Below are 24996 nucleotides of genomic sequence, written 5' to 3' on the forward strand. Positions count from 1 at the left end.
ATATCACTCTTAAGTATCGTGAACACACAAATAATGAAAGTTAATGGTTTAAATAAACATACATAGCACTCACATATAGTATTGGTCTCTAAGCTTAATAAGCTGGAAGAGAAGCTAAGTTTCCACATATAATGTTGATCTTTTTTGCGCGTGTTACACTTAAAGATACATCACACAAGTGTACCAGTAAAATTTTTAATAACGACGTAAATGTCTGATCTTCTGGACTCTAAATTTTTCTAAATGGTCGTCCTGAAAGATTTGACTTTTAATGAGAGTGAAACGCTTTGTGATTTAAGAAATTCATCGTACGTATAAGTAAATCTGCTTTGAATGTAGCGCTTTTCAAAACACCATTCGCAATATTTTCCCGCGACCTGTTAGACATAGCGCTTGCGCAGCTACGATGACACAGGAAGCTCTTATGCTCGTACGTGTAAAACATTAAAAGATCTTACATTGTGTCATAAAAGGAACAAGGCAAAAGGATACTTCAAAAGCGTCGGAATTTCATGAACCATACTAAAATGCATAATTCGGCTTCAAATGCACAATCGTATGTAAATTTTCTTGGAGTAAGCACTCCGTCTTCAGGCCACAAGTGGTCCATCGGGACCATCCGACCGCCGTGTCATCCTCAGGTGAGGATGCGGATAGGAGTTGCGTGTGGTCAGCACACCGCTCTCCCGGTCGTTATGATGGTTTTCTTTGACCGGAGCCGCTACTATTCGGTCGAGTAGCTCCTCAATTGGCATCACGAGGCTGAGTGCACCCCGAAAAATGGCAACAGCATATGGCGGCCGGATGTTCCCCATCCAAGTGCCGGCCACGCTCAACAGCGCTTAACTTCGGTGATCGCACGGGAACCGGTGTATCCACTACGGCAAGGCCGTTGCCCAAATTTTCTTGAAGTATCAGTACTATATTATCTCATGTTTTGTTCAATATGGCATAATGCCATACGTGCACTTGAAATGCAGCGAAAAGTTGAAACTAGCCAATAGTGTGAAATCAAACACTTCGTTTCAAATAAATTTACTGTCTCAGCAGAAAAGATTAATAAAAACCGGCAAAAATAACTTCATTGTTCTGTAAGGCGATTAATGCTTGACTGTCAGAAAGGTGAAAATAAAATCTGAAACTAAAAACATATTTTAGCCTTCTGTAATTATGTGAACTATTTTAATTAATTTGATAGCTCACTGCCACAAAAATCCGTTTTGTTATTGTTTAGCGTGAGATCAATAAACGAAGAGGAAACAACAAAATCACTGAACGTGAACACAGGTCACGTCGCGACGACCCACGTCCCCACCACAACTCAGACTGCTCTGTGCATCAGCCCCAGATTTACTATATTTTCGAATCGGGGAAATATTAAGAAGTGGCGCCCAGCCACACTTCTGTAACCAAAAGCGGGAGAAGGTACTACTCATACGCGACTCAACTGCGAATGCGCAAGATCCCGCCTGCAACTGCTCAAACGAATCTAATTTAAACAGTTATCACGTCACGCTTATCGGAGGCAATTTGTTGTTATAAAGCGTTGCATAGTCTTCCTAAAGCGTTTGATAGACTTTGCTGTTAGTAGACGCTTGTATGAGCACTGTTTTGTTGTATACGGCTCATTTCCTTTGTAACTTTTTTATTTTCGTTTTTTTTTCTCTCGTTCATGTTTTGTTGCTGCACCATTATTCTGCAGTAGCGGGATGCAGTAATGTCCTTTGTTAGAATATTGGTTCTTACCAGTCAAAATCACAAAAATTTAACTGAAAACTGAAACAAAGAAAAATTCCCGGAATTCTAAACAATTCCCGGGTTTTTCCCGGTTTTCTCCCGGATGAAAAGATTCCCGGGTTTTTCCCGGATCTCCCGGTTGTCCCGGGTCGTATACACCCTGTAGGTATAAGTGAAGAAACAATTAAAAAGATCCAGCAGTTTTTTGAAGATGATGAAAACAGTAGAATGTGCCCAGGTTGCAAAGATACCAAAACAGTTGTTATAAATGGAGTTAAAGTAACAAAGCAGAAATGACTAGTGCTGTTACATTTAAATGAATGTGAAACTGGAAGGTCAAAATTTTGTGACCTCCGCCCTAAGTGGCGTATTTTGCCTGGTTCCTCAGGGACACACTCTGTATGTGTTTGTTTATATCATCAAAATGTCAAACTGATGATTGCGGGTGCAAAACTCAGTGATCTTAATTACGAAGAGTTTTTAGATTTAATGGTCTGTGACACTAACAGTTATGACTGCGTGATGAATTCGTGTAATAAATGCCCTAGTAAGGAAATCGTTATTGAATTGTTTCACGAATATGAGGAGGAAATGCCAGACAGTATTACCTTCAAACAGTGGGTCACAACTGACAGGGCAGAAATGATAACAGTGGTAAAATCCCAGGAAGAGTACTTGGAATCTTTAATTAATAATTTACAAAAACTCAAGTCACCACTATATTTCTAAAATCAAATGTAAGTTTTGAAGAGCAAAAAAGCACAACTTCATGAAACTGAATGCATAGTGCTAGCTGATTTTGCAGAAATTTTTACATTTGTGATTCAGAATGCAATACAAGGAGAAAGATGAATTTTGCAGTTCTTCAATTTGCATTCTAAGCGACTACTTGGAGCACAACACTTTTGCTGAACATGTGTTTCCAAGTATGTAATAAAAAGTACATAAAAGAAAATTGTCCAATGTTGAGGAGCTGATATACTTTTCAGATGGAAGTGGTAGTCAGTATAAGAACAAAAAGTATTTTTCAAATCTGTGCAACCACAAAGTAGACTTTGGGTTGGAGGCTGAATGGCACTTTTTTGCATCCTGCCATGGTAAAAATGCATGTGATAGAGTAGGAGGTTCAACAAAACGTGAAGTAAGTAAAGCCAGCCTACAAAGACTAACCACAAACCAAATTCTCACAGTACAGGATGTGTATGTATTTTGTAAGGATAATATTAAAGGCATTAGCTATTTTCTTATCAAGAAAGAAGAGGTGGTTCTGCATATGAAAACAACACTTCAAACCAGATTTGAAAACTGTATAGCAATAAAAGGAAAACAGCATTTCCACAAATTCCTCTGCATTGCAGAGAACTTAGTTCGATGCTATGTAACATCAGAAACTGAAATTTATGAGGATCATTGTGTCAGTAAAATTACATCTCTGTCTTTAATGTTGAATTACATAGTGGCATGTGTGTATGATGGGCAGTGGTGGCTTGCAGAGGTTGAAAGACTAAGTTTGGAAAACAATGATGTTTTAGCGCATTTTTACCACCCTTCTGGCCCAAGAACATCATTCAAGAAAACTACGTGACAAAGTTTGGATACCAATGAAAAATTGGTTAAGGAAACTTTCAGTGCTTGAACTTACCACAGCAACTGGGAGGTCTTATTCTATATCAAAGAAGCTGCCTGAAGAAATAAGTGATCTTAACATTCACCACCAGGTTTAGGAAAAGTCGCATCTCTAAGGATGTTAATTGAAAATATTTATTTTAAGTATGCCAAAATAATATAAATGTTAATTTCAGTGATGTTTCCACTTTTTGTATATAATTCAGTACCTTACTTCAATAATAATAGGTTATATCCCGCCAATATCACACATGAATAGGCAAAGCCATAAGATCAGTTGTAGAGTAATGTGAATTATCTCCTCATTTTCAAAAATTCATATCTTTGTTCACAGTCAGATATCAATGTTGAAATTTTTACAGTACGTTGCTATAATATAGGTGTACAAACTGTGCAAAAATCATATTTTTGTATTCAGTCCCACCTGAGATAACTAACCCCAAACTTTACAAAAAATGAAAATTTTCAAATTTCAAAAATTCATAAAAAATTAAGGAAACATTTGTGTTTGTGCTCTATATGAGGCTAGTAGTGTATGATATTTAACTATAGGGAAAAAATAGACTCTCAAATCACTTCTTGTTTTTTTTATTTTTGGGCCTAAAAAGTTGATTTTTGAAAATTTGGATACCAAACTTTGGAAGTCATTTTGGCTTGTTATTTTTGAATTTAGAGAATTTTGTGTAATAGACAATGTTGTAGAGGACAATTTTCTAAAGCAATCATGTCAATTGCAATGTTGTAACTTAACCCAGTGCAGAGATATTTGTATTTTTGATAATGTCTCTAAACTGAAACATCGTTGCGTGCTTACAAACGAAAATGGCCGCCATTCACTAAAGGTCGAAGGTAAAATTTTTTAAAAACTGTTTTGAACTTCTCACTTTTAGGGTAATCACACACAAAAAATTGAGGCATTTCAAAATGGTGAAGCAACCAACTTATTTTTATTGGACCACTTCATTTGGTTTGACCCATAAGCCAAAAAAGACTGCAACAAGGTGTTTACGTTTAGAAAAAGCCTGTCGGATTGCTGTTTCTGACCTAAGCAGATGATCATGTGGTGGACATTAAAAAAAAAAAAAAAAAAGGGAATAGTGGTCTGTGTAATTGTCCAGAAATAAATCAGCACTGGACTGGACTCCCTTGTCATGGACATTATGCTATTTATGGCATGGTGAAGAGGGTTCCATTTAAAATGCTTCCTTGATGTACACTGCTTTACTATACAAGTTTGTCAGATGAAACTTCACCAATTAGGTACTTAAGAAGCTGTTGGGATAGACAAGAACCGTACGAGTATGGGTAGCAAACCATGAAATCTCTACTTATGGAGTTTTTGAGTACACTGTGCCTTCTAGTACTATCACATGTCCTTTGTACATCATGAATTATGCTAAATAAACAGAGTCTCAATACGAAAGTCTGTTATAAGTCTGATTCCAAAGGGACAGGCTGTTGGTGGTAGATCGGCAAATCTTCAACCCACATTGACAGCGGCTGCAGGATCATCTGGTCTACAGTATCCAGACCAGACAATGGCTGACCATTCACTCAGAGTTCTTTCCTACACAGGGCAGCACTGCAATGCTTCTGTGACCTGTTCTGTCCTTCCCTGGTGTGAGAAGGGGGGGGGGGGGGGGGGGGACCAAAACTGCCTCCTTCCATGATTCAAGAAATCGAACTGTGGCCATATTTTATTAAAAGTTGTAGAAGACTGTCCTTTGGTTTACTTCCAAGATGTTGGAGTATACTGTACTCGATTCATTCTGCAGTTGATCAGTGTTTGAACCGATGCAGAACTACATACCTGCTTCTGATTCCTATGTAGCGTTTCTTCACTTCAAGGCTGAAAAGATGCATCTCGGGCATGGTAGCCACATACTTAATTTGGTCAATCCATTCCTGGACACTGTCACTGTGTTCAAATACAAGGTCTGTTCAAATAAATTCCAGAACTTTGCCCATAAAATTTTTCTACGCTTATATTTTACATATTGTGCATGGTCTCCTTTGAAATACTCTCCTCCACAATTAATACACAATTCCCAAAGACATTTCCAAACACGGAAGCTGTCTTAGTACATCTCTTGCTAGATCACGCAAAGTGCTGTCTCTGAATATTTCCTTTAATCTCATCTTTCATTGCAAATCTTCATCCTTTCAATGGGATTTTCAATTCTGGAAATAAAGGAAAGTCCGCAGGACACAGGTCTGGAGAGTATAGAGGATAAGGCAGTACAGAGATTTTGTTTTATGTGCAACTGTCATGCACCAATAGGGATGAATGTGCAGGCACATTATTGTGATGCAAGAGCCATGAATTGTCTTGCCACATTTCAGGCCATTTCATTCTCACATTCTTGCAGGCATCGCAACATGTACTGATAGTACCATTGATTAACAGTTTGTCCCTGTGGCATGAATTCTTAATGAACTAATCCTTCAAAGTCAAAGAAAATTACCTGCATGGTTTTGACATTTGACCTGAGGAGCTTATTTTTCGTCTTGGAGAACCTTTCTGAACCACTGTGAAGACTGAACCATGGTCTCAACATAATAACCGTAGACCCGTGTCTCATCACCAATTATGATTCTTTTAAAGAACATTTCGTTCTCATTTGCGCAATCCGAAAGCTCTGCACAGATATCTTGTTTTGTGTGTGTGTTTCAATTTTTATAGGGAATTAGTAACTTTTTAGCTCAACAGATTAAAAAATAATCAAAAGGCTTAAATTAAAGTTATTTGTTCATTGCCTTAACAATTCACTGCACCAGTCAAAATGAAACTCCACTTTTTTTGTTTTGGTTTTAGGGCACAAAACTGCTATGGTCTGTGACTTAGGAAACAATAAAAAACGAAAATGGAAAGCAGCAGCAATGGGAACGAAACTCAAGAAATTGGAAAAACTAAAAGCAGAAGGAAAGCTTAAAAATCCACTACAGAAAGGGGTTAGTTGTCCCCAAAAAGAGCTTCAAATAACTGACGTCATCTCACTGGCACTAATAAACTCGAGAACGCGATCGGCCGAGCACGTGTCATCTGCTAAAATGGACGATATATCAGGCGACAGCTGTAGACGGGCGCGTAACGGAGTAAAATAGGGGCACTCAATTAAAAGGTGTCTTACCGTCCACAGCTGAGAGCAGTGGGGACAGAGTGGGGGAGGATCACCGCTTAAAAGCTGTCGATGGCTAAAAAGACAGTGCCCTATCCGGAGTCTAGTTAAAATTACCTCCTCCCGACGGCGCGTCCGGGAGGAAGAGGTCCAAGCACAGGGAAGAGCTTTCACGTCCCGCAATTTATTATGGGGAAGTGTCGGCCAATGTGTGTGCCATAAAAGAACAACACGACGACATAAAACACTCCGTAGATTGGCGAAGGGAATCGATCGAATAGCTGGCCGAAGAAGAGAGACTGCAGCCTTGGCCGCTATATCGGCCGCCTCATTGCCACAGATACCAACATGTCCTGGGAGCCAGAGGAACGCCACAGACGCCCCCCAAATGGAGCAAGCGCAGGCAGTCCTGAATCCGGTGGACCAGAGGGTGGACAGGGTAGAGAGCTTGGAGACTGAGGAGAGAGCTTAGAGAATCTGAACAGATAACATACTGTATCCGCTGATGGCGGCAGATGTATTGGACAGCCTGGAGAACAGCGTAAAGCTCCGCAGTATAAACCGAACACTGGTCGGGAAGCCGAAATCAATTTGGGGTGTTGCCAACAATATAGGCACTCCCTACACCCAACGATGTTTTCGAGCCATCAGTGTAAATAAATGTGGCTTCCTTCATTTGTGCACATAGAGCAGCAAATGCCTGACGATAAACAAGTGAAGGGATACCATCCTTGGGGAAATTGACAAAGGTCACGAAGCAGGCAGATCCGGGGATGGAGCCAAGGCGGTGCTGTACCCCAAGTTGTCAAGAAGGTTTTAGGAAAGCGTAAGGAAAGAGAATTGAGCAGTTGACAGAAGTGGACTCCTGGTGGCAGTAGGAAGGGCGGCCTGCATACCCTACATCCAAAGAGGTGTCGAAAAAAAGTCATGGGCCGGATTAGCAGGCATGGAAGACAGATGGCTAGCATAACGACTCAGAAGGACAGCACGCCGATTGGACAGCGGAGGTTCAGCAGTCTCAGCATAAAGGCTTTCCACAGGGCTGGTGTAAAAAGCTCCAGACACTAAACGTAATCCACGGTGGTGGATAGAGTCGAGATGCCGAAGATTAGACGGCTGAGCAGAGGAGTAAACTATGCTTCCATAGTCCAGTTTCGAGCGCACTAAGGCGCAATAGAGGCGGAGAAGGACCACTCGGTCCGCTCCGCAGGAGGTACCATTCAGGACACTGAGGGTGTTGAGGGATCGCAGACAGCGAGCCGAAAGATAGGAAACGTGGGAGGACCAGCACAGTTTTCTGTCAAACATAAGACCCAAGAATTTAGCGACGTCCGAAAACGGAAGGTTGACAGGTCCTAGATGTAAGGAGGGTGGAAGAAACTCCTTACGTCGCCAAAAATTAACACAAACGGTCTTACTGGGAGAAAAATGGAAGCTGGTTTCGATGCTCCAAGAGTGGAGGCGATCGAGACATCCTTGAAGACGTCATTCAAGAAGGCTGGTCCGTTGAGAGCTGTAGTAGATTGCAAAATTGTCCACAAAGAGCGAGCTCGAGACATCAGGAAGGAGACAATCCATAATCAGATTTATGGCAAGGGCAAACAGTACAACACTCAGCACGGAGCCCTGGGGTACCCCGTTTTCTTGGGAGAAAGTACGGGAGAGAGTGGTGTTCACCCGCACTCTAAATGTGCGCTCTGCCATAAATTCATGAAGAAAAATGGGGCAGCCAACCTCGAAAGCCCCAAGAGAACAGTGTGCGGAGGATGCCCGTCCTCCAACTGGTAGCGTATGCTCTCTCCAGATCAAAAAAGATTGCTACTGTTTGGCGTTTCCGGAGAAAATTGTTCATGATATAAGTGGAGAGAGCAACAAGATGGTCAACTGCAGAACGATGCTTTCGGAAACCGCATTGGGCAGGTGTTAAAAGACTGCGGGACTCCAGCCACCAAGCTAAACGGCAATTCACCATACGCTCCGAAACCTTACATACACTACTCGTGAGAGAAATGGGGCGATAGCTAGAGGGGAGATGTTTGTCCTTTCCAGGTTTCGGAACAGGAACGACGATAGCTTCCCGTCATCGTCTGGGAAAAGTACTGTCGGTCCAAATTCGATTATAAAGGCGAAGGAGGTAAAGCAGACTATGCTATGATAAATGCAGCAACATTTGGATGTGGATACCATCCGGTCCTGGGGCAGAGGAGCGAGAAGAAGAGAGTGCATGCTGGAGTTCCCGCATGGAGAAAACAGTATTGTAGCTTTCGCGATTTTGAGAGGAGAAAGCAAGAGGTCGCACTTCCACTGCACGTTTCTTTGGGAGAAACACTGGCGGGTAATTTGAAGAGCTCGAAATCTCAGCAAAGTGTTGACCCAATGAGTTAGAAATTGCGACGGGGTCTACTAATGTATCATGCGCGTCAGTGAGCTCAGAGACCGGGGAGAAACTAGGTGCGCCTGAGAACCGTCGAAGCCGACTCCAAACTTCCAAGGAGGGAGTGGAGGTGTTAAATGAGCTAGTAAAGAATTTCCAGCTTTCGTTCTTGCTATCGCGTATGACGCGATGGCATCGCGCTCGGAACTGCTTATAGCGGACACAATTGTCCAAAGTAGGATGGTGGCGGAAAACGCGAAGAGCACGTCGCCGCTCACGTATTGCGTCACGGCATGCCTCGTTCCACCAAGGAACTGGGGGGTGCCGGGGCAATGCGGAGGTGCGTGATATTGAACGTTCCGCAGCTGTAAGAATTACTTCTGTAATATGTGTGACCTCATCATCGACGCTAGGAAAGTGACTGTCATCGAATGTCGCTAGAGACGAAAAAAGTGTCCAATCGGCTTGGCCAAACTTCCAGCGTCGCAGGCGCATATATGGCTGTTGAGGCTGCAGTCTAAGGACACATGGAAAGTGGTCACTCGAGTGTGTATCATCAAGGGCGAACCATTCGAAGCACCGAGCTAGCGGAACAGTACCGACCGAAAGGTCCAAATGAGAGAAATTTGTCGTGGAGGCAGACAAAAATGTAGGGTCCCCAGTGTTGAGGCAAACTAGATCCGCTTGGTGGAAGACGTCTAGCAATAGCGAGCCACGCGGACAAGGATGTGGAGATCCCCAAAGCGGGTGGTGGGCATTGAAGTCCCCAACCAGCAAATAGCAAATAGGGGGTGGGGGGTGGGGGGGGGGGGGTGGAAGCTGACCAAGAAGATAAAGGAGATCAGCTCGTGCCATTGGTGTGGACGATGGAATGTATACAGTACAAAGAGAGAAGGTGTATCCAGAAAGGGAAAGACGGGCAGCGACTGCTTGGAAGGAAGTGTTTAAGGGGATTGGGTGATAATGGAGAGTATCATGGAGAAGAATCACGAGCCCTCCATGTGCTGGAGTGCCTTCAACAGAGGGGAGGTCAAATCGGACGGACTGAAAATGGGGGAGAACAAAGTGGTCATGGGGACGCAGCTTTGTTTCCTGAAGACAGAAGATGACCGGCGAGTAGGATCGTAAGAGGATCGACAATTCATCCAGATTGGCTCGAAGGCCGCGGATATTCCAGTGGATAATGGACATAGGGTGAACAGAAAATGGAAGAATGTGACCAAGGTTGCCGTCAACTCAGCGACTGCTCAGAGCTTGCGACCGACAGCATGGAATGGCATTCAGCTGAAGGCAGAAGATCCTGATCCATAGGTTGTTCAGGAGCAGCTCCTGCCCCCAGCGATCGGCCGTCAGCAGTGCGCCTCGGCGACAGGCCAAGGGCGATTACCGCCAGGTGGTGCTGTAGACGAGACACGCCTTGGCGGAGAAGGAGATGAACTGTGTTTCTTACTAGCCTTCTTGGAAACATGATGTTTAGATGAAGGAGGAACCGATGGTTGTGAAGTTGGGGTACGTAAAACATCTTCACGAGTATGCTCTTTTTTCGAAGTCTTGGTGTCTGACTTTTGGGCTCGAGATTTAGCAGAACCCGATGAAGGGTGAGCCATAGAGTAGGCAGGCGAAAGTGGGGAGGTTGAACGGGCGATCTTTGCGCTGGCCGATCTGACGACCGTGGCACTAAAGGTAAGATCACAAGTCTGCGTGGCCGCCTCCTTTGTTGGCCGAGGAGAGGCAATGACAGTGCTGTATTTTCCTGTCTGAGGCACGGTGGGCTGTCGACTGGCGAATAATTTTCGAGCAGCACTCTGATTTCCTGAATGAGCTTTTTGTCTTTAAAAATGGGGCAATCTCGAGAGGAAGCAGCGTGGTCACCCATACAATTGATGCAACGAGGGGATGGAGGTGGACAAGCACCCTCATGGGTATCCTTGCCACACGTACCACATTTGGCTGGATTGGAACAGGACTGGCTGGTGTGATTGAACTGCTGACATCGATAGCAACGCGTAGGGTTTGGGATGTAAAGGCGAACAGAAATTATCTCATAGGCTGCTTTGATTTTTGATGGGAGTTGAACTTTGTCAAATGTCAAGAAGACAGTACAGGTTGGAATGATGGTAACAGTGAAGTACGCAGCAATTTTTGTGCCTGGAGGGCACTGATTGTTTCTAACAACAAGGTGCCATTTCGTAATCTGGAACAAGACTTTACAGGACCTGCAATTGCATCGACACCTTTCTGAATAATGAAAGGGTTGACCGTGGAGAAGTCGTGACCTTCATCAGACCGAGAAACAACAAGGAACTGTGGCAATGATGGAAGGACTGTCTGTGGCTGAGACTCGAACTTACGCTTGTGAGCTGACATAGTAAAAGATGAGGAAACCATTGCGAAAGTATCCCCCATGATTACCGGTGTCTCCGATGGCGCGCTCCTTCCTTGTGGGGGCCCTCTCTGAGGGCTCTCCCGCCTTAGGTGATTGTTCACACCTCAGGTCACACCTCCCGACAAACGGACGGAGGGACCAATCGGCACTTTCGGAAGGTATCAGCTCGGGTAATCACCCCTCCCTGGGCCTGGCCGTTACCAGTGGGTACGTACGTGTCCTACCTGTCTACCCGGGGCGGGGAATTACGCGTTACCCCATCACCGGCTACGCATGGAAATGCATGGGTCGGTCTTCAGACACGCACAGGGAGGAAAAAAGAGAAAGGGAAAGGAAAGAAGAGAGGTCTCAAACGCCGCAGCGGAGAAAAGGGCAAAGAGAAGAGGTAAGGAAAAGAGAAGGACAAAGGAAGGACGAAGACTTGCAAGCGGAGAAAGCAAAGAATTTGTTACAGTCTCGAGCGTCCGTCTCCGGACGTAGGCACAAAACATACCCCCAGAGGGGGAGAAAGGGAAGGAAAGAGGGGGGAAGGATGCGGAAAGGGAAGGTATGCAGCCCGGAAAGGAAGGAAGGCCACGTTAGCTCGGGGTCCCGTGCTCGCTACGCACGTATCCACAAAAGAGTTGTGAACCCCCTGGGGGGAAAAACTCCACTGTGAATGCTGTTCTTGAACATGGGGCGAGTTGGTTGATGTTGGTAAGCAGCTGGAAATTGCTCTGACTACTATCAAACAATTGCAGCTGCTGTGAATTGGTGTGTTGGAAGAAATCCTGTGATACCTGTACCACAGGTACATTAAGTGCTATCCTCTCCCGTAGATCCTGTCTCCTCTGCAGAAAGTACAGGATCTGTAATTATGTGTCTACTTGACTGCGTGTCAATGGTTGATCTCCGTGTTCTGTGGATGCAGACCAGGGAGGACTCAGGGTGTCACACCAATCAACAAATATCTGAGGTGCTGTCTTTCAGTAAAACTGAGCCAGTGGGATACACTTCACCTGTTTTGGGGAAACCTGTTTTGACCAGTATCAGGAGGAAGCAAATGCAGAAAGGTAGAGGTCTATTAATCGCCAGCAGTTCAAACATATAGTGAATGATGGTACCCTTAGGGTAATGGCAGCAAGGGACAGGAAAGGACGCCAGATACACTTGGTGTGTATATCTGGGGGCCTCATTCAACATGTTGAAGATGTTATTCCCACAGCCATGGAGGGGACTGGGTGCAATTAGCTGAAGATTGTGGCGCATTGGAACAAATAATGCCTATCGTCTGGATTCCCAAGATCATTCTTGGGTCATTCCAGTAACTGGCAGAGTTTCAACGAAGCTCACAATTGGCAGCATTGTCCCCAGAACTGATCTTGGCCCTTTGGTTCTGAGTCGAGTGGAAGGACTGAACCAAGACTTCGAAAGTCCTGTGCCAAGCTAGGCTGCACTTCCCGAACTTGCGCCATACGGTTCAGAACTGTAGGGTTCTCCTACATCTACATTTATATTCTGCAAGCCACCCAATGGTGTGTGGCAGAGAGCACTTTACGTGCCACTGTCATTACCTCCCTTTCCTGTTCCAGTCGTGTACGGTTCGCGGGAAGAACAACTGCCAGAAAGCCTCTGTGCACGCTTGAATCTCTCTAATTTTTTATTTGTGATCTCCTCAGGAGGTATAAGTAGGGGTAAGCAATATATTCGATACCTCATCCAGAAACACACCCTCGAAACCTGGACAGCAAGCTACACCACGATGCAGAGCGCCTCTCTTGCAGAGTCTGCCACTTGAGTTTGCTAACATCTCCGTAATGCTATCACGCTTACCAAATAACCCTGTGACGAAATGCACCACTCTTCTTTGGATCTTTTCTATCTCCTCTGTCAACCTGACATGGTACGGGTCCCACACTGATGAGCAATAGTCAAGTATAGGTCGAACGAGTGTTTTGGAAGCCACCTCCTTTGTTGATGGACTACATTTTCTAAGGACTCGCCCAATGAATCTCAACCTGGCACCCGCCTTACCAACAATTAATTTTATATGATCATTCCACTTCAAACTGTTCTGTACGCATACTCCCAGATATTTTACGGAAGTAACTGCTACCAGTGTTTGTTCCGCCATCATATAATCATACAATAAAAGAGCCTTCTTTCTATGTATTTGCAATACATTACATTTGTCTATGTTAAGGGTCAGTTGCCACTCCCTGCACTTCCCTGATACTTCCAGCACAGGGAAGGAGCATGTAGAGGAACTCTGGTTCAAGTTTAAAAGAATATTTGACCATGCACTGGATAGATATATATGCAGTAGATCAGTTCATAATGGGACGGAACCTCTGTGGTATACAGTAACTGTAAAGAAACTTCTAAAGAAACAGAAACTACTGCATAATAGGTGTAAAACAAAGTGTAGGGCTATGTGAAAGATAGATACTGAATGAAACACATTTTGCTGTCAAGAGAGCAGTGAGGGATGCCTTCAATGACTACAGTACCCGAATACTATCAAGTGATCTTTCATAGAACCCAAGTAAAATCTGTTCACATGTAAAAGCTGTTAGCGGCACCAAAGTTAAGTGTCCAGTCCGCAGGAACTGAAATTGAGGGCAACAAAGCAAAAGCTGAAACACTTAAGTCCATTATCAAATGTTCCTTCAGAAAGGAAAAGCCAGGAGAATTGCCCCAAATTAATCCTCGTACCACTGAAAAGATGAACAAGATAACTATTAGTGTCAGTGGTGTTGAGAAATAGCTGAAATCATTAAACTGAACAAAGCTCCAGGGCCCAATGGAATCCCTGTCAGATTCAGTATTGAATTTGTGGACGAGTCAGCTCTCTTCCAACTATAATCTATCATAGGTTCCTCTAACAAAGCACCATGCCAAGTTCTTAAAAAAAAAGGGCACAGGTCACATCCGTCTATATGAATGGTAGTAGAAGTGATCTACAAAACTAGCATCCAATATCCTTGACACTGATTTGTTGTACAATCTTAGAACATATTCTGAACTCAAACACAATGAGGTTTCTTGAACAGAATGACCTCCTCAATGCCAACCAGCACAATTTCAAAAACACCGATCAAGTTAAACCCAACTCACGTTTGTCATGTGACATACTGAAAGCTCTGAATCAAGACATTCAGGTAGATGCAGTATTTCTCAATTTTCAAAAGCATTTACTCAGTACAGCACCTAAGCTTATTTTCAAAAGAACACACAAGTGGGGTGTCAAGTGAAGTTTGTGACTGGATTGAGGACTATTTGGTAGGAAGATGCAACATGTTATCTTTGATGGAGAGCCATTGTCAGAGTAGAAGTAACTTTGGGTGTGCCTCAGAGAAATGTGTTGGGACCTTTGCTGTTTATATTGTATATTAATGAACGACCTTGCAAGCAATATTAATAGTAAAATCAGGCTTTTTGCAGATGATGCAGTTATCTACAACGAAGTACTATTTGAAAGAAGCTGCATAAATATTCAATCAGATCTTGGTAAGATTTCAAAGTGGTGCAGAGATTGGCAACTTGCTTTAAATGTTCAGAAATGTAAAATTTTGCACTTCGCAAAATAAAGAAATGTAGTGTCTTATGACTATAATATCAATGAGCCACTGCTGGAATCAGCCAACTCATCCAAATACCAGGGTGTAACACACTGTAGGGAAGTGAAATTAAATGTCCACATACGTTCAGTCATGGATACAGCAAGTGGTAGAATTTGATTTAAGGATAGAATACTGGGTAAGTGCAGTCAATCTACAAGGGAGATTGCTTGCAAATCACTCTTGCGAGCGGTTCTAGAATATCGCTCAAGTGTGTGGAAACTGTACCAGATAGGACTAACAGGGAATATTGAACATATACACAGAAGGGCAGCACGAATGGTCAGATTTGTTTAAGCCATGGGAGAGTGTCACAGAGATAATGAAGGAACTGAACAGGAAGGTTCTTGAGGACAGATGTAAACTACCCCAAGAAAATCTATTTACAAAGTTTCAAGAACTGGCTTTAAATGATTACTCTAGGAATCCACTACAACTCCCTATGTATCGCTCATGTACATATTGTGGAGATAATATTAGGATAATTACTGCACGCACTGCAGTCAAATAGTTACTATTCCAACACTCCATATGTGAATGAAACAGGAAGAAACACTAATCTCTGGTACAATGGGACATACCCTCTATCACGCACATCACGAGGGTTTGCAGAGTATAGATGCAGATTGTGAGGTGAAGTTCTTTCTAATCTTGAATCAGGAGCCATGGGACGAACTTGGTGGCAACACAATGCATTCCAAGATGTTGAATCAGGATTTCATGACGATTCAACTGAAATGTTGCATTCTTCTGCAACCTCTCGCGGACAGTCTGTCTTAGATTGGCACGCACAATTTTGCTAACATTCCTGACATGAGCATCGCTGATAGACACAGAAGGGCAACCTGAATGAGGGTCATCTTCAACAACTTCCATCCGGCCATTGTGTGAATCACTCTTAACACCGAGTATGGCTTAAAACACTCATCATTTGGTGTCTCTCTGTTTTCTTGAGTTTTATGCAAAATTTAATGAAGATGTGTCACTCCTCACACTCCGTCATCTTGAAATTCGCAAACTGTGCGACACAACTTTCTACTAAATACAGCACTGAACAATAAATAACTGACATACGACAATGTCACTTCCACCAGTAACACAGAAAAAAAAAAAAAAAAAAAACCAAAGGCGTGTGCTAGGAAGTCAACCACCTTTCACTCCAACACACCATTGGCATGAAATTATGAATGTTCTGGAATTTTCTGAACAGACCTTGTACATCCAGCTGATTGTACTGCGTTTAGTTAGCCTTGCAACACAACCACTTTTTTGACACTGGACATATCCAGATCAGAGAATGGTCACTGGTGTGAAAGTCACTGACCATCCTCACTAAGCTGTGTCTCATAGGGATAGAGAGCCACCTTGTGATACCTACAGCAAGGAATGACCAGGTAGCAATCCTGAAATGAAGCATGCTGTGCCCAATATGCAAATGATGGTGCTTTTGAAAACAAAAGGAAATCAATAACTACACCCCTGGTGCAGACAGTAGCATTGTCCAATTACACATTGCGTTCATTACATTCAACATGGAGAAATGGTCAGGGAACCTTGCACTGATTTATGTTAGAGCCTTAACTCCAAAAATGTCATTACGGGAGTAGAGTACATAACATACAAAGTTTCATATCAGTGCACACTCCGCTGCAGAGTGAAAATCTCATTCTGGAAACATCCCCCCCCCCCAGGCTGTGGCTAAGCCATGTCTCCGCAATACCCTTTCTTTCAGGAGTGCTACTTCTGCAGCGTTCATAGGAGAGCTTCTGTTAAGTTTGGAAGGTAGGAGACGAGATACTGGCAGAAGTAAAAGCTGTGAGGACGGGGCGTGAGTTGTGCTTGGGTAGCTCAGTTGGTAGAGCACTTGCTTGCAAAAGGCAAAGGTCCCGAGTTCGAGTCTCAGTCCGGCACACAGTTTTAATCTGCCAGGAAGTTTCATATCAGCACACACTCCACTGCAGAGTGAAAATCTCATTCTGGAAACATAACATACAGTTACTTAATATGGCATATACAATATTACACCAACTATTTGCAAGCTTTGAGTGTGCGAGAGGAGTGGGGTGTGACATGTTTTATTAACTATGACTAATAGACCAACTTAAATTCTCCCCTCAGCAAGGAAATCTTGTTTTGTTGGGAGCTACATCTATGAAGTCTTATCAGTAAATCAGAGACGTATGGCAAACATATGAACTAATACCATCCCTGTTCTAACACTTTCAATTCTTCCATGTGTGTCCTGAACTGAATTCATCAGTGATGGTTTTCTATATTTGCTTATACTCTCATTGCCGTAACTGCAAACATGCAACAGCTGATTGTTCAGTGGAAGGACTTCTTATTACCTCCAACAGCCTTTATAGGCTACACTCCTACTTCTGTAGATTTTCTTTCAACCCATCACCCAAATTAAGTGAGAGGTAGTCTCCTGGTTTTTGTATCGCACTTTTATGTTTCTTTTTGTCTTCTTGGCTTTTATCTTTTATTGGCGGAGACAAACAAGTTTGCTTACTGTGTTACGTATCAATCTTTTTTGTTATGAACCTTGCTCTCTGCCTGGTATCAGAATGAAAATATGGACTGTTCTGCAACTACTGTCTGAGTAGACATGTTGATTTTTGCAATGGGCATCTTGGCCACTGAAGCAAAAGATGATGAGCAAGATGGTAATGGCAATGATTTTTACTATTTTTTCCCCTCAGCTTAAGGAATTTGCTTGACGACCTATTTCTGGTAACTCTTTTCCTCCTAAAATATTTTGAAGTTTTGTTTTCATGAAAAAAAAAAAAAACTGATAAAATCTGAAGTGAGCATGAGAGTCCTTCTTTCTGAACCGTATCACTATATTTGCCACACATTACCTGACCATTACATGGAAGTATTACGTAGTTGTATTACTAATACTTTATTTAAAACATATTGAAGCCTACTACTCACCCACTTAATGTTTCCGAAATATGTTATATTCCTTCTGCCATTCCTTCAGACCATTCCTTGGCATTAGTTGTTAAATGTCATGGTATGAGACCATATATGTGTTTGAGTTAAGGAAATTACATTTTCCCCCATCGTAAAACAGTGTCCTCAAACCCCTTTTGCATTTAAAGAGCAGGTTACCATGTTTAAAAATGATCATTTCAAAAAATAGTGCACTGTTCCTAAGCTGTTTTCCTGATTGAAAGCATGTCATTATATAGTGTAATGCAGTTTGGTTATAGGAAGGAGACACTATAGAACATCTACGAGGGCCGTTCAGAAAGTAACCTCCGGTTGATTTAAAAAAATACACCAAGTTAAATAAAAATATTTTAATATATACATCTTACAACTACATCTTTGCACTATTTTTCTACATAGTCTCCATAGCGATTGAGGCACTTATCGTATCTCTTCACAAGCTTTGGAATTCCTTCTGCATAAAAATCACCCGCTTGTGCCTGGAGCCAGCCTGTGACCGCATCTTTGAGCTCTTCGTCGTCATCAAACCGCTGTGACCCGAGCCATTTCTTCAAATGCACGAAGAGGTGATCATCACTTGGCGCCAGGTCTGGGCTGTAAGGTGGATGGTTGATAACGTGCCACTTGAAAGACTCAAGAAGGGCCGTTGTTCTGCGAGCAGAGTGAGGACGGGCGTTATCGTGCAAAAAAACGATACCGGAAGTCAGCATACCACGGCGTTTGTTCTGTATAGCCCGACGTAACTTTTTTATTGTTTCACAGTACACGTCTTGATTAATGGTCGAACCACGTTCCATGAATTCAACCAACAACACCGCTTTGGCATCCCAAAACACCGTTGCCATCAGTTTTCTGACAGAAAAATCTTGCGAGGCTTTTCTTGGTTTGGTAGGCGAATTTGAATGTGCCCACATCTTTGATTGTTCTTTTGTCTCAGGGTTCACGTACTTAATCCAGGTTTCGTCACCGGTCACGATTCTGTTTAACAATGGTTCTCCTTCGTCCTCATAACGTGACAGAAAGTCTAATGCAGAGGCCATTCTTTGAGTTTTGTGGTGGTCGGTAAGAATTTTGGGCACCCATCGTACACAGAACTTACGGTAACCCAATCTTGCTGTCACTATCTCGTACAAGAGTGTCTTAGAAATCTGTGGAAAACCAGTAGACAACTCCGACATTGAGAAACGTCGATTTTCACGAACTTTTGCATCAACTGTCTGAACGAGTTCGTCAGTCACCAATGATGGTCTACCACTCCTCTCTTCATCATGAACGTTTTCTCGTCCACTTTTAAATAAAAGTACCCATTCACGGACAACTCCTTCACTCATAACTCTTGGTCCGTACACGGCACAAAGCTCACGATGAATAGCTGCTGCAGAATATCCTTTGGCTGTAAAAAACCTTATGACAGCACGCACTTCACATTTGGCGGGGTTTTCTATTGCAGCACACATTTCAAACTGCCACAAAAACTAAACTAGCGCAGGTACGACGTTCACTCGACCACGGCTTGATGCCGACTGACCTGTTGAGTGCGTGAACGCACAGATGGCGTCGCTACTCCCCTCACAACCCGCACTGTGACCGATCGGAGGTTACTTTCTGAACCGCCCTCGTATTTTAATCATAATAAATACACCTTAATACATGTCCCCTTTCAGGTCCACTACTTACATTTCCCTGTTACGTGGCTGTACAGTTTTCTTAGTTGGTAGGGTATTAGTACCAGGGAAACAAATGTTTAGCCAAAGACAGCCCAACGTGCAAAAGTAAGACAAATACAACTGATGTGCAGTGCACTCCCCAGAGTGCTGCCTGTTAACTACACTTGGCCAGCCTCCTTGCAGTGAACAGGAGTAGTCATTTGATTGGAATACAGCTAGTCAGAACATCCAGTTAACTGGTGACAAAACAGGAGCTTCCGATTAGGGTGCTCCTTCTGGTTACCTGCAGTGCTCTCAGACAAGGCGATGAGCAAACAAGTGAGGCAGCTATTTGGTTAAGGAAAGTGGACTGAAACTGACAATGCACGTTTTAATAGACCTTAAATGTCATTAAGGGAAGCAGGTATGCTTAAGTTTACATACATAAGAAAATGCTGCTTGCAAAAATGCTATTGCCGAGCACATTAAAATGCTTATAAAAAGATAATCAATTTAGTTTAGGTATCCAGAATGAATTTCAGTGTGTGTGTGTGTGTGTGTGTGTGTGTGTGTGTGTGTGTGTGTGTGTGTGTGTGGTGGTATGCCTGAAATGGATGTCTAACAGAGTTTTGAAAGAATGGAGGACTAAAAACAAGCCATATGCAGCTTTTAAGGATAGTCCTACTCCAAAGGTGAAGGAACATGTAATCTCCATTTAACACAATGCCATACAGAAAGGAAAGCATGTTCATGAAACTTTTGAAGATGATTGTCTGCATGCAAAGATACCAAGAACTTCTAGCAGGAACTGAATGTACATTGTATACAGTATTATTCAAAACTCATGTCCCATAGGACATATGGACATATGGACCAAAACCAGAAAAAAATCCCAGTAAACACAGGATCTAAAATATATACCTTAAGGGCTATGAGCACTACTTCATCATACGGTGAAACAAATCTCTTCTATTGCAAGCTCTTTGCTGTCCATATTTTGAGAAGTGTTAGCATTGACCAAAACAAGGAACAAGTGTCCAGTAAACAAGGGCACTAAAATGCATACCATAAGAGCTAGGAGTAGTTGCTCAATACATGAGATGTGTGTCATGGTACTTCATAGCTCTTAAGCCACACAATTTAGGGCCGTTTCTTACTACACGTTGATCCTTAATTTGGTCCATAGTACCATCTCAGAACGTTTCTCAGTGGAGTTCTGGTTAACCCTACTTGCCCTACAGAAAATGATTTTCCAATAATCCTGTATAGGGAGTCATTAACGAGAAAATGCAATCTGTGCATAGTGTCACATACTGAGATGTAAATCCAGAATTGTTCTTTCCATGTTCATCTCCAATGAACTGGCAATACAACTAAATTTTTTTAAATTGAGAAAAGTGAATGAGTGTTCTTATGTGTCTGCATAAGCCAGGAGGATACAGTGGCAGGGCAGCAAATACTCTGTGTGTTGTTGTAGTATTGGCAACTCTTTTGCCTTCAGCTCAAATTTCACGTGACTTAATGATGTAATAGTAAAAGGAAACTTATGAAGTCCACAGCAGTTGCAACACTTGAGAAGATAATTTTAACAACACGCGCAATTAACAATGGCAACTGAACACAACGAAACACTAGTTGACTGCCAATCAAAATGGTCATTTATAATTTCTTATGGTCCCTAAATAAAGTTGGAGGATATTTTGTTCACATTAGGTTACAATTTAATCACACCAAAACTTTCAGCAAAATCAGAAACAAGACAAACAAGTAGGTTATTCAAAAATGACCGTGTCTTGGGCTATGCCACACAAATTGCAGCAACCTTAACAATAATGGAAATTCTTGGACAGAGCAACATGTAAAAGAAGGGAAATGCAAGCACTCATCTATAGCAGATTGATGCGCAGCGCACAATAACATGTAATCAATCGCTAGCCCTTGCCCTTTCTCTAGAAATAATACACACATTCTCACATACAAGCACACTTCATTAGGGTGTCTGTACAGCTGTATGTACGAATGTGTGAACTATTGCTGGGAAAAAAGCTACTGCTTGAAATCTAGTCTGAATGTTGTTTTCTGATCCACTACAGGTGAGTGGTTGCCTTTGCCTTATTTTACGAATTACAGCAATAATATTTCTGAATTGAGACGTCACTGGCTTCACAAACTCTCATGTAAACTGTCATATTCCAACCTAACCTAAGGGTTGGGCTTTGTTATGTGTCTGCTCACCAGCACACTTAGTTTCTCCCATTCACTACATAAATATAAAAATCATTAACTAACCCTAAACTTCATGACATTCAGTTGATTCAAAAGTTATTCTGACAATCTGCACACTGAAGACAAATGTAATCAATTTGTTTCTTCTGCTGATAGAAATCATTAGATTCAGCAATTCTCACTGGCTATGATATACGTCAATGGATTGCCAACATTAGCATGAAATGTTAGAGACATGGACACTGTAAGTGCACTTTAACTCACTGTTAAGTATTGGCAACTTCACAAGTTATTTTATGACTGCTCGGTGCTGGCTTATGTAAATTAAAACTTTGGTATACCATTTAATACATCTATGGGAGAATAACAGGTCCAGATCCTGAGGATTTTAAGTATTTTGTTACATGTGTAATTTTTATTTTTTCTTTATTTTGTAAACAGCATGTCCAGAACTGAAAGAATTAGTTTTTGTCTCTTTGTGCACAGCAGCGTGCAATTGTCAAATCAGGAAAATATTCTAGAGACTGCAATCTGCTTGCATTGCATGTCAAGCATGGTTGTTATTTTTTTTCTCTGTTTACAAATCAAAGGAAAAAAGCTCTCTTTTTAACGAACCATTAAAGAACCTGAAGATCCGAATATATTATGCAGAGATGTATCATATGCCATGAAAGGGGTCGACAGAAGCGTCCGATCCCACGCGTCGGCTTTGACCCGTGACGTAAGGGTGTTGTCGTGTGTGATGGCATGACGGCACGGAGTTTGGTTTGAGTGTGGCTGTCTCCAGTTCTGTTTTATCTTATTTTATTTACTTTTCTGATCTGTTCGTTCTATCTCGTGAGATTTTTTTAAAATTTAAAAACGCTTATTACTTATTTTAATTATCTGTTTCCTCCAATTTCTGTTTTAGTTTATTATATTTATGTTTCTGATCTGTTCGTTCTATCCCGTGAGATTTTTTTTTTTTAAAAAAAGACAAAAAACACTAATCAGCTACTGAAGCATCTTTATCTTCTATGGGTTGCAGGGGTTATGACCCCTGGGGAGGTGGGTGGGTATTCATGCATGGCTGTTTTCACTTACACGTTGTAGCTACGCAAGGCGTCTAAATTTGTTTATATTTAGTTTGCCCCCCCACCCAAAACACCCCATTTCCCGCGCTTGTCCCGTTAGTGTCATTAGGCTTCTTGTGGAAAGTGTGTGTGTGTGTGTGTGTGTGTGTGTTTGTTTCTGTTTCTGCCATATTTGTGACGTCATGGGTCAAAGCAGACGGGCGGGATCGGACGCTTCCGTATTTCCCATGAAAGCTATCAGGAAGAACTAGGAAGATGTGGGAAAAACTAATTTCCCTGCCAAGTGTGAACAATCACATAAAAAATTGTGGATCACATTTTACTGACACAGTCTGCTCAGTCTCATGTGACATGAAGTGGAAAGAGCAGCTGAGAAACTATAACAATAACAACAAGCTGTGCAGTCCTGTGACTGTTTCCTCCCAGCTTTTTCTGGATTTCATAGCACTGTATTGTACTGTATTGCTATCTCCTGACAAAAGGATCATTAGAAAACTAGTTTATATTTCTGATTCAATGGGTGGTACTATCAGTAAGCACTTACCAGTCTTCTGTGTATCTGTAATGCACAATAAATTGCATAGATTTAATGGTAGTCAATTAAAAAATATATTTTACAGAAATAGTAAATAATAGCTAATTATTTGTTTGCATCCCTCAGAGTTTCTCTACATCAAGTGCAATGTCAAATATTTAGCGATGAATAGCTCAGGAGCTATAGTGCAGAGTCTGACCACTGCTTACAAATTGTTACACCATGTCTAAACTGCAAACTATACAAAGAACTACTGTAACCTGATACACCTATCACAATGCTGTCTAGGTTCAACTGAGTGACAAACTACAGGCTGAAACTGCCAAGATTGTTGGGGGTGGGGTTTTTATTCGTTATCACAGTTTTACCAAATGTTGTCCTCCAAGCGGACATTAGATTTTCCTTTTGCATAAGAAATATGAAGCATTCAGCAAGTGTGAGAATGAACGCTAATAGCCTGCGTACATTTACGAGTGAAACTCGTTAAATGACGTTAGATAAGACATTTACCAATGTTACAAGCATGAAATTTGAGGTTGTTAGCTGCTAGATCTACAAAACTAACTAACAAGAACTATAGTGTTATTTAGAAGTATCGTTAAACATACTTCCCATACGGTAATGTAATTAATATGAAAAGTAAGACTTACAAGCCTATGTTCCCGTCTCGTTAAACTCTTGCCCTGCAAAATTCTCCATGACAGTTTCAGAGATATTTTAATGTCAATGAACAGTAATCTGAATCCGTGGTAATAATGAAGGACTTCATCCACTATCCTCTGTCTTATAGTTTTCTTAACTTTCACTGGCACTGGAGCATCTGGTGGCTTCTCTCCCTCCTTTAGTTTACTCTTTATTGCTTGAACCGTTTCTTCTACCTTTGACGATGGTTTTAGGGGCGCTTCTTTCCGTAGAATCGGGCCGGTATAGAATCTTCTCACAAAAACAGCACTGTGAGGTCTATTTGTTCCGGCAACATAGCCGGAACTGAATTTACCTCTAGTATTCGTTTGTACGTAAGCGAGAGAGCTAGTCCGTATTATTTCGGGAAGTAACCACTGTATATTCGTTGTGTAACAGTGTTTCGGTGTTAATAGTAATGGAGCTAATCGTACCGTTGGATGTTTCGCAATCACATTTCGCTGATGACAACCACAGCATCCTGCAATACACAAACAGGCATCTCAGTCAGAAACAAAAAGTAACAGTATGACAACAAATTACAATGATAAACAATGACAAACACAGAAGAAACATGACATCATTTCGCACATGCTTCTTAGATAATCACACATGAAAGTATTGAATACGCATACAGACACGTGCGTACAAACCCTTAGCAATATTTTTCCACTGACGAACTAATGACTTCTGGGGGATGGCCAAACTATACATGTTTCACCTAGCCGCAAACACCCACACGCACAAGAGCACTGCCATCACTGATCATAGATTCCGTATTACTTTCATCGAAGTACCACAAACTCGAATGCACTAAATTACATATCGATAGTAACAAAATTGAAAATCTTCAGTTGGCTCGTTTCGGATTTCTGTTTTCCATACAAGTATAACAATAATATGCAAGTCATGTCCTCTGCGAAATCAGATCTCTATTTCATAATGTTATATGGGAAGTCTCTGCGATGAAACACGCGAAAATTCAAGTGGATAAATAAAGAAAATTTCTAACTCAGCCAGGATGTCAATTTGT

At 42.0% G+C, this 24996-nt stretch overlaps 1 protein-coding gene across 4 annotated transcripts in view; it reads right to left on the reverse strand.

Moving 5' to 3' along the window:
• LOC126088998 (mitochondrial proton/calcium exchanger protein) overlaps positions 1 to 24751 on the reverse strand; it is a 142639-nt gene extending 117888 nt beyond the window's left edge. For all 4 annotated transcript variants that reach the window (XM_049906876.1, XM_049906880.1, XM_049906879.1 and 1 more), the window contains exons 1-2: positions 24617 to 24751; positions 23933 to 24444 (exon numbers count right to left, since the gene is read on the reverse strand). In XM_049906876.1, the coding sequence (XP_049762833.1) occupies positions 23933 to 24444; positions 24617 to 24677 (573 nt within the window). In that variant the 5' untranslated portion in view covers positions 24678 to 24751. The remainder of the gene's footprint in view (positions 1 to 23932; positions 24445 to 24616) is intronic.
• Positions 24752 to 24996: the final 245 nt, after the last annotated feature.

Source organism: Schistocerca cancellata, chromosome 1 (assembly GCF_023864275.1).
Source record: "Schistocerca cancellata isolate TAMUIC-IGC-003103 chromosome 1, iqSchCanc2.1, whole genome shotgun sequence".
NCBI lineage: Eukaryota > Metazoa > Arthropoda > Insecta > Orthoptera > Acrididae > Schistocerca > Schistocerca cancellata.